The sequence below is a fragment of the Limulus polyphemus genome, unplaced genomic scaffold (assembly GCF_000517525.1).
Source record: "Limulus polyphemus unplaced genomic scaffold, Limulus_polyphemus-2.1.2 Scaffold3633, whole genome shotgun sequence".
Taxonomy (NCBI): domain Eukaryota; kingdom Metazoa; phylum Arthropoda; class Merostomata; order Xiphosura; family Limulidae; genus Limulus; species Limulus polyphemus.
The window spans coordinates 100,622-111,336 of record NW_013669243.1 but is presented as its reverse complement, the minus strand read 5'-3'; the positions used below and the strand labels follow the sequence as shown (position 1 = coordinate 111,336).

The following is a 10,715-nucleotide window of genomic DNA, read 5'->3' as shown; positions in this document are numbered from 1 at the left end:
ATATTTTAGGACGTTGAGTGATATAATCGAATGTAGATAGCCCTTGTTATTTATGACGGTTTATTAAACATATAGTTTTATATGTATCATATTATGTGTAATTTTACTTGTTGTCCCCCCGGTGGAACAGCGATAAGTCTACGGACTTACAGCTCTAAATCCAGGGTTCGATTCCACCGCGGTGGACACAACAGTTAGCCCAATGTGGCTGTGATCTAAAAAAAAACAAACATTCTAATTGTTTATATGATTATCTAATTCAGTTACGTCCTATATTTTTATTAGTTTTTAATTTCTGACTCTTGTTTTTCTATCAAAATTTCATTTTAGGGAAAGTAACATGTGAAGCATGCAGGAAGAAATGTATAGGTAACGCTCTACGAGTTCAGGAGAAGTATTTTCACGTTGACTGTTTTAAATGCACTGGTAAGTGACTTGCATATTGATTTGTTTGTTGTATAGCATAGCGTTTTTTTTTATCATCACTATTTAGGTCAATTTCGTAGGCTACCGTCATTCCAGTAAAAGGGTGTGATATTGCTGTACGACAATGCTCACTTTTGTAAAACATAAAATAGTTTTCATTAACTCCTAGAATTAACAATGAGATTCATTTAAATCGGTTTTCTTAAACGAATTTTTCTACATATTTACGCACCAAATGACAAGAATGTTGAGGTCAATTCCATAACAACATACTATTTACACAATTCAAATATGTAAACAAAGATACCACCAGTGTCACGATTAATCCCACTGTTGGGTTCCGCTTTATACTTTACACAGTAAATGAGTGATTTCAATTTTTTTTTCTTTTTTGTCGGTTCCTAATGGTTACAGATTAAAATATAAATGTATTCAGTATGTGGGTATTCTAAGTGTTTTCTGCCGTCTTATGATAAAAATTACTCTTCACAAAGTTAATGTAGTTCACACCATAACAGTTTCTGTTCATGCAATTTGATAATGTAATCATTACTGTATTAATAGTATCCCAGTCGGCATGGTGAGCCCTGGTATTGTCGAAAGGCCTCGTCGACAATGGTTATAGCAGATATAGTGTGGTTGACATAATGATATACATTCTTATTTACTTTCACTCATAATTTCTTAGAAATAATATTTTAAAAAATTTCAAAAGTATCTGTACAAATTGCGTACATAGTCTTAATATAAAATGTCCGTCAAGGGAGCCACTAAATTCTCCTTGCTCTGGTTACTCACGTAACTGGGCCATTAAATTAGGGAAGAATTCCTGTATATTGAAGCATACTACATAGAAACAGAAAATGATCTTTTCCACTGGCAGGTCAGGTGATACCTCTCTTATTTTGCGATGAGAATAACTAAATGTCAAATGAGTAGAGCTTTCATCCTGAGAAGAATAGTATATATATATATATTACTTTGTTTTATGCTCAGTTAGAACGTATTTAAGGTCAGTAATATTAGATGAGATTTGAGATGCAGATCATCAGATTCATTAGAGTGTTCTGCAGTAAAGGCGCCTCAAATTACACTTGTTGGCTTTGATTGTTTATTTGAGTGTTGAATAAAGGTTGTATCACTGTGTTGTACATTGTGTTTAGTCTTTTTTATTTGCTTCGATTTCAATTCAATCGCGGTCATAGAATTCAAGGTCCGGCAAAGCCAGGTGATTAGGGCGTTTGACTAGCAATTTGAGGGTCGCGGGCTCGAATCCCTGTCCCTCCAAACGTGCTTGCCCTTGCAGCCACGGGGTTAAAGAGTTGGCGGTGGGTGGTGATGACTAGCTGCTTTCCTTCTAGTCTTTCACTACACGCGGGCTACGTGCGAACTTCAAACCAAACCAAACCATAGAATTCAGATTCACTCTGTAATACATTTACTATCGAAACTTCCTGATATTCTGTAATTCTGCAGCTCCTACCTGATTATTTTTAAAGAGAAGTAAGTGCACCTGAAAGTACTTTCTGCACGTGGGCCCTACTGGTATTAATAAGCCAGTAATTTAAGAGTAAATACTATCGACTTTGACATTACCCAATCTCTTGCTGCCTATCTTCGTACGATTGAGCTATCAATCTTACATGTTTTTAATATTTTGCAACGGTTTCATTTTGGAAGAATGTTTCTGTAAGGTTTTGTTTTGTTCGTTTTGAATTTCGCGCAAAGCTACACGAGGACTGCGGTAGCCGTCCCTAATTTAGCAGTGTAAGATTAGAGGGAAAGCAGCTAGCCATCACCACCCACCGCCAACTCTTGGGCTACTCTTTTACCAACGAACAGTGGGGTTTACCGTCACATTATAACGCCCCCCACGGCTGAAATGACGAGCATGTTTGGTGTGACGAGGATTCGAACCCGCGACCCGCAGATTGCGAGTCGAGCTCCCTAACCACCTGGCCATGCCGGGCCCGTTTCATTAAGGATTAGGCTTGGAATTTGTAAAAGAACTTCTATCGAAAAACTGGTTTATGGATAAACAGAGTATTATCTGTATGGTTATAAGACTTCACCGGGTTAATCTGGCATCAACGGGTACATCAGTTGTAGCGAACAAAGCGGTGTGATAATGGTTTACGATTTCGTCAGGAAGGTAACAAGACCCGTCCCCTGCAAAGACGAAAGAAGGAATTTAGTGGGAAGTTTAGAAGACCTTAATCACAAACCACAGGCATGGATTTTTTTTTTTTTTAGTTTCTTTAAATATTATTTTCGTTCCTGAAAATGCTTTCGTGTTAAATTATCTGCGTTTGAAAGCTATGGAAATTTTTTCTATGAAAAGACATCGGGTAAACTTTGTTAGGTTTAGCAAGTACGGTAGGTGACGACAAAATATTTCGATAACACAAATCTATATTTATTGAATATAACTGTTACGGTTATCAAATTTAAACAGCACATAAAAATAGAATAAATTACTATTTACTGAAAAGAACTTGTATTTGTTAGTTATAAATTGATCTCAACCAAGACTATGTTTAGCAAAAAAATATTGTTATATAGCTTGACGTGACGCCATTTTGAAAGATTAGGCCCTAAGTTATCAATAAATCTTTGTCAGTTTATGCTGCATTTTCCTTACGGTTTACAAATGTTGACTACTCCAATCGTCAAAATAAAGTATCAAATATAAATGCATTAATGAAAAACCAATCATATTGAAATCACTTTGATATATAAAATGAAACTTTTTGATCGACAATAAAAAAATGAAAGGAATTATTTTAACGTCTTTTTTGCATAAACATTTCACAACAAACTTTTGGAAATTTCACAACATAAAAAAATTACAGAAACAGCAATTTTTTTAATGCCGAAAGTAGATACTTTTAAGTAAGTTAGTTCTGAGTTTTATGAAATCAGGTAAAGTTTTTCCACTGGGACAAGAAAAAAAATCAAGGGATATATACATGTATATTAATGATACCCCCTCTGGTCCAGAAAGGGCTAGACTGTAATGAGGATGGTAGTTAATATTGAATTTCTCCTTACATTACATCCCTTGGTTGGTCAGCAGTAAGTTTAAGGACTTACAACACTAAAATCCAGGGTTCGATTCTCCGGGGCGGTATACTATGGATAATCAAGGTCGAAACAATGATGTATGGTAGTAGAAGGAGGAGCTCGAAAACAACAATAAGTAGTCCTGAAAAGGATTATTTTAAATGAAGAATAACAGGCTAAAGTCCTGAAAAGAACTTTTGTAAATATGACAGTAAGAGAAAGGCAAAGTCTTGGTATTTTCAACCTATGTGCACATAGACTAAATGACAAGTCAGAGACCTCTAGGATTCAGGTATTGCCGCCCGTAATTACGAACTACTCACTACATTGAAAGAAGGCAGCGAGTCCTGAGAGTTTTAATATTATAAGCCCTCGGATTTACCACTGACACACCGGAAAACAAAGTACGTTTGAATACGTTATTGTTGTGTTTAAGATATTGGTTTTACTGGTGACTTGCAACTAGATATGGCGACTTATGGCATTTATATTTGTGGTTCTAAAGGGGATTCGTTCACGCTCCTTAACCCATCTTCAGGAGATTCTCTTGTTAATATACATCTATGGGTGTATAAATGTGGAGTATAGAAAAGCGTGAACGTATCGCCAGAATCTGAGTGATTCCTGGTGAGATTTTCTTTAATTAGTAGAGTGGTGTACTACAGAATAACCATAAAATTAGAATATAAAAATGGGAGATATGCAAATAGAATTGTTTGTTTGTTTTTTTAATTTCGCGCAAAGCTACACGAGGGCTATCTGCGATAGCCGTCCCTAATTTAGCAGTGTAAGAGTAGAGGGAAAGCAGCTAGTCATCACCACCCACCGCCAACTCATGGGCTACTCTTTTATCAACGAATAGTGGGATTGACCGTAACATTACAACGCCCCCACGGCTGAAAGGGCGAGCATGTTTGGTGGGACGGGGATTCGAACCCGCAACCCGTAGATTGCGAGTCGAGCTCCCTAACCACCTGGCCATGCCGGGCCCTGCAAATAGAAATTAGATCGTTTGGTAAACAAGAAGAACTCCACAAATCTAACCTAGTTTACAAGTTATGAGCGTCGTTTAAAAACAAAACGAGGATGATTTTCCTTATTCATTATGCAGTTTTGCTATTTATTTTGTTTCGGTGCCAGCTTTCTTTTTGCTTGTTTTTTTCGGATATTCGCACTTAGCTACTCATGTCAAGGGCTATTTGCGTTAGTCGTTGTTGTTGTTTCAAGCTGAGCATAAAGCTACAAAATGGGCTATCTGTGCTCTGCCCACCACGGGTATCGAAACCAGGGCTTTAGCGTTGTAAGTCCGCAGACATACCGCTGTGCCATTGAGAGGCTTGCGTTAGTCTATCACTTTAAATTAGGGACGGCTTAGAGCAGATAGCCCTCGAGTAGCTTTGCACGAAATTCAACAAAACAAACCAAAAACACCAGAAATGAAAATAACTTGATGATAAATGGTGCTAAATTTCGTTAATGAATTACCAGTGTTAGGGAATAAGTGTAGTTGAAAAACCCTTAAGTGGTTGATAACATGGGTGAATCTGTGAATTTTTAATGTAAGGTTTAGGTAGTAAAGTAATGATAAAGAAACAGTGTTAATGTTTCACTGAACTCACAGATTATTGATGCTGAGTTGGAATAAATTAGTTTAACCCCGTTTAGGAAAGTTTGGTCTAACCGCTTAAGCTTATTGTTATTGAGAAATAAAAAAGTAAATGTGAATAACTTGTGCTTGTAATATAGCAAGGTTTGTTGTGGATAGCATGCAATGGAATGACATTGTTCAAATTTAAATTTAACTGATTATGAAAACTTGTAGGATATCGATAGCTCCTGACGAAGCTGTAATAGCGAAATAATGAATTAATAAAGTTACATTATGGAGATATAGGTCGTGATTTTATTTACGTTGATAGCATGCATGGACACTGTTTATTTTGTTCACGATAATACTCCCAGCTACAAACCAATTGAAATGACATGAGTGACATAAAATTCTGACCAGTATTTAAAGATCTTGAAGTTACAGTAAAATTTAAAAAGAGAGGTTTTCAATTTGATAATATTAAAACAAGAATATGCCAAACCAGTCTGCTTAAAGAATCGAAATATTGAGATTCAAGTTAAAAGTTTACGAATGTTTTCGTCGGAATTATTTGTAACTCTCTTCTGGTAGTTAGTTTAAAACCGTTTTTTAGACCTATATAAACTTTTTAAAACGTTTGAGAGGTTTCTTTTCCATATTAGTTGGCAGTGCCTAAAACATTTTATCTAACTTTTAAGCCCGCGTAAACAACATGAAAAGGTTTCGACTCGGATTGGTAAAAAGGTGATGTCTTTTGTAGCTGACGAATGTAAATATAGTATGTGAAGAAGCGGAAAGAACAAAATATTGTCGGGAAATTTATTAGCTGGTAGGTTAAGCAACATGTAAGAATTAATTAAAGAATTTAAAATGATAAGCATGAATGTTTTTACCGATCGAGGAACTATGATTTTGAACGTGATTCTGCTGAATAAGTCCCACACTTTCTACTGTGGTCACGTTATAAAAGTAACAGTCAATCCTCTTGCTTTCAAAGAGCTGGACGAAACCCTTGTGGTTGTGGGTGCTGTTGGTCGGCTGCCTTCCCTTTGGCAAGTAGTTTAAAATTAAAAACAACTATGTCTTGATCTTAGCGGGGTCTCCGATCTAATCTAGTTTTTTAGCCGTTCAAGTGGAAAATGTGTAAATTCTACTATACAGGTTAGTGTGACGTGAGAAGGCCTTGATTTATAAAATCTGGATCTGTGAAAAGAAATAGAATCAACGTCCGCTAACTTCTATACTGTGAATGCTATAAAAGTGTATTTAAAATATATGACCACATAGTATCAACATTTATAACCACTAAAGTATAAACCTTGATGAGAAAACGAACTGGAAAATGATGTATTGTGAAGTTCGTATAATGTTTCAGTCTAATATAAGTTTGATATATGCTTAATCAACACTCTGTCTGTGAGTTAGGGAGACATGTTTGGTGGGTTGATTTCCAAATAAAACTTTCTGGTACTTTATTTAAAAAAAATTCTGTATAGAGATTTGGACTCCTTGTGACACTTGGAATCTAAATTGCGCACCAACGTGGCCAAATTCGAACTAGTTTCTAGGCTATGAGAGATTAAAGTAAAACCCGCATTTTAAAACAAATTCCTACGCCAACCTCGTGGTAACTACACATGTTGGGTAATACAAGATCTGATTCCTCAGCTCTATAAAGCCATTTTCTCCTGGGTTTTCGCGATTTTACTCGATAGAGATTTCGAAAAAGACTCAACGACACTTACTAGCCGCTTCAGTTGGCTAAGTGCAGTACCTGTCCGAACATAAAAACCTTCTACTTTTTGTGGAAGACAAACACAGTCCGGCCAACATCCTAGACTCCTCATCTTCGTGGCCAAACACCATTGAGAGGTTAATTCGTTTAGCCGTAAAGTGTAATTTTTTAGGTTAACAAGTCGATCCCTTTATTACAGTAAAGTTTTCGGTTCTAACTCGAATACTGGAAACCGTAACACCCCCTATGTAGCCCACCCAATCTCTGAATTCGGTCCCATAACTTGAAGACAGGGTGTTGAATGAAAGAAACAAATCCATTGCACAGTAACCTTACTATGTTTTTCTACGCCACGTTTGCATTTCTCTCTTTTCTTTTTTTTTTCTTATTCGTTATTACAATGTTTTTATACCATCAACCTGTCCCCTGGTGGGACAACGGTAAATCTACGGACTTGCATCGCTAAAATCAGGGGTTCAATTTTCTGCGGTGGACACAGCAGATAGTCCAATTGCTCTAAAATAAATAAGTAAACAAACAAATAAGTAAACCATTAACCTAGCAAAGTAGTGTGGAAACAATTCTGTTGTTATATTGTGCCGTGATATCAATGGAACACGTTTTTGGAACGGTTGTAAGGACAGTACTTATAAAAATCATTGTGTTGTACCACTTTCTGATCACCTTTTAAATAAGTTAACCTAAAAATCATGTCATATGCGGATGTTTGCTTCCCGAAACGTCACAGGTTGTTAGTTCTGACATCACTTGTTGTTTTACGGTGGAGCGATACAAACATTGGTGCTGTTTCCTCGTTTTCATTTTTCTCCCAACACGAACTGACCGACCCGTTTCTATAATGTAAAATGTTGTTTCATTTCACTATTGGAGTGCTATAAGTCTGGTTCATATAGTTGGAAACACAGAAAATGAAAACATTGATTATCCGGCGCCAAGTTTTGGCTTCAGAATCTCAGAAAACGTGGTTGTTGGTAGCATCTTAGTCTTAGTTCACACGACTTTTAATGACTGGCAATTACTTTTTAGTTTTTCATTTGTGAGACCAAATGGATCTTCGAGTGATTCTTTCCCGGCAAAGTACATGACAACTCAAAAAGATGAATTTTAAGAAAAATAAAAAGAAGAAAGATCCACATGTGCCGTTCAAGAACTTTCTCTCACAAATGCATAAAATCCTCATTTCTTCACAACACTCGACATCGAGTTTTGTTTTCAAGTTTTTAATGAGTTTGCAATGGAAATATATTGTTCTCGCCGCGATATCCGATCGTGCCAGGAAATAAGCGTTAATTTATGAGAGCATTATATACATATGTTAACTAGCTCAGTTTTATTCCTTTTTAATTTTAACCATACCAAAACACAAATATTCAATTCTTATCTTACAATACCTATACAGACAAAACAGAAACACTTAAGAAAGTTTAACGTTAACTAAAAGTCATCGGAAGTGTGATTCCTTCGTATAAGCCCCCAGTGGCACAGCGGGATGTCTGCGGACTTACAACGCTAGAATCCGAGTTTCGATACCCGTGGTGGGAAGATCACAGATAGCGCATTGTATAGCTATGTGCTTAATTACAAACAAACTTAAACCTTTGTATAATTTATTTCTTGTTTCAATAATTACACATGCCTGCGAATTTAAACTTTATAAAAGTTGTTTTAGTTTTAATAACGGGCTTTCCATAATTCAGGTACGCAGATTTCGAAAATAATATTAATTTTTTTCTATCACGTAAGAAGTTTTTATAAATCGGGAAAAAAAACTCTTTCTTAGATCAAATTATTATTTCGTTTACCATAATTAACATTTTTTATTATTACATTTGTTAACAAAACTACAAACAAACTGAAGAAAAGGGAAGAACATTGATGTCAAACGAATATACATCCTCATTCATCTTGATTTTTATTTTCGTGAAATGTACGTCTTTTAGTCTCAAAACTACATGTTGTGGCCTTTCTTTTATGTATTGCGTTATGACGTTTTGTGAAAAATCTGTTCGTGATGGAGAAAAATAGATATCATTTTCGGATTCAGCGTACAGAAACTACTGTAGAACATATAAAAATTTCAAGACAATAAAACCATCACGGGCCTGTGTAATCAGTATGATTTTAAGGCTACAATAAATCCGCAACCTACACAGTATTGTAATTTCCATTTTAAAATACTTTTTTTTTTCATTATACTTTCAGAGCAATACTTTACTATCTTTGCGTTAGAAATACAATCTCCCATATTTGCTTATAGTAACTAATTTAATAACCCTAATGGAAAAGAGCCTGTGTCTCCCAAAAGTTGTTTTAATTCTTTTGTGTATTATATATTGGCACCGGCTTTGTGACTTACAGACGCTTTCTTCAGCTTTATAAAGAAAAGGAAACTGAAAATTACATGTAAAATCCAATAAAGTAAAGACTTTTAAAATTCGCGTTTAAGATTCTTAAACAAGTTAAAATTTAACATCAAAGAAATAAAAAAATGTTTTATTAAGCCTAAAACGATCAATTAAATGTTACATTTCTGAACTATTAAACATTGAAGACATATACGCTTTGTTTGTCGGCATCGGTTTTAATCGATGGTCGGCATAAGCAAAACTAAGTCGTAACAAAACGCTCTCTCGACTTTAAAGGTCATAGTTACAGCATTACAATGGCAATAAGAACATTTTAAAAATACCTTTTTTTTTAAACGGTAGTGTGTAAAAAATGTGTTCTCTCAGTTCTCCAATGGAGCACGGTGTTTTCTCAGTCCTCCACTAGAAAACAGTAACATCAGATTGTTTATTAGGCAAGAAGTTGAGAAGTTTTACATGTACTTTAGTTAAATTATATTTCTTAATTACTTAGTTGAGCGTTAGTCCATATTCCGTTTGTCATGTTGCCAGAATAATAACTCTAGAAAGAGAATAACTAAATATCAGAACTTTGTTTGTACGACCAACTTCAGAAATTATTGTCATCAGTGTTTCAGTATTTCAACTTCAGTAGGCTTTACTTGCTTCTATCCCGACACACCACAAAGTTCAACTGATCTGGAATTAAGAAAAATCATTTGTTCAACATTCACCGAATCTTTATTGGTCACACTGCCAGAAAAACACACCAAAAATGGGAACGTTTTGACGCCAATTAAGATAATATTTCTGGAGTTAGTCGTTTTATCCATGAAAATTTAACGATGTGGTGGTATTCCCACTAGTCATGATTCAAATAGTGCACTATTCCCAGTTTGATGTATTAAATCTTGCAATACTTAAACAGTCTTTTTTATTTGGCTGCATATTCATTTGAATCGTATTCTGAGTCAGTACCAAAATATTGTTAAACTAGCCTATCTCTTATAATAGATTTATTTATTATTGTTAAAGTAGCCTATCTCTTATAATAGATTTATTTATTATTGTTAAACTAGCTTATCTCTTATAATAGATTTATTTATTATTGTTAAACTAGCCTATCTCTTATAATAGATTTATTTATTATTGTTAAAGTAGCCTATCTTCTATAATAATTTATTTATTATTATTAAACTAGCCTATCTCTTAGATAGATTTATTTATTCTTGCTTTATCTTCTCACAACATATTTTGATGTACAAAGTCTGTGTAATCGATTCCTTCACTGACTATAATGTTGATAATATATGATCATTCAGAATTGACTTTTACATGTATTTGCATTGCAAGTGTCTTTTTCGTATTTTTATTTCAGAGCAAAGCACATTGGGCTATTTACTGTGTTCACCGCGCCAAGAATTGAACCCTGTATTTTAGCGTTCTAAGTCCGTGAATTTACCACTGTCCCGACCGGGGGGGGGGGGGTGGGGGGCGGGTCGGTACCTACTCTTACTTTACTACTTATTATTATATA

General features: G+C 35.1%; 1 protein-coding gene across 1 annotated transcript in view; it reads left to right on the top strand.

Moving 5' to 3' along the window:
• Positions 1–330: 330 nt before the first annotated feature.
• LOC106469727 (actin-binding LIM protein 3-like) overlaps positions 331–10,715 on the top strand; it is a gene marked incomplete at its 5' end in the record, with an annotated part of 67,038 nt that continues 56,653 nt past the window's right edge. The window contains one exon of the mRNA XM_013930238.2: positions 331–426. Coding sequence (XP_013785692.1) covers positions 331–426 — 96 coding nt within the window. The remainder of the gene's footprint in view (positions 427–10,715) is intronic.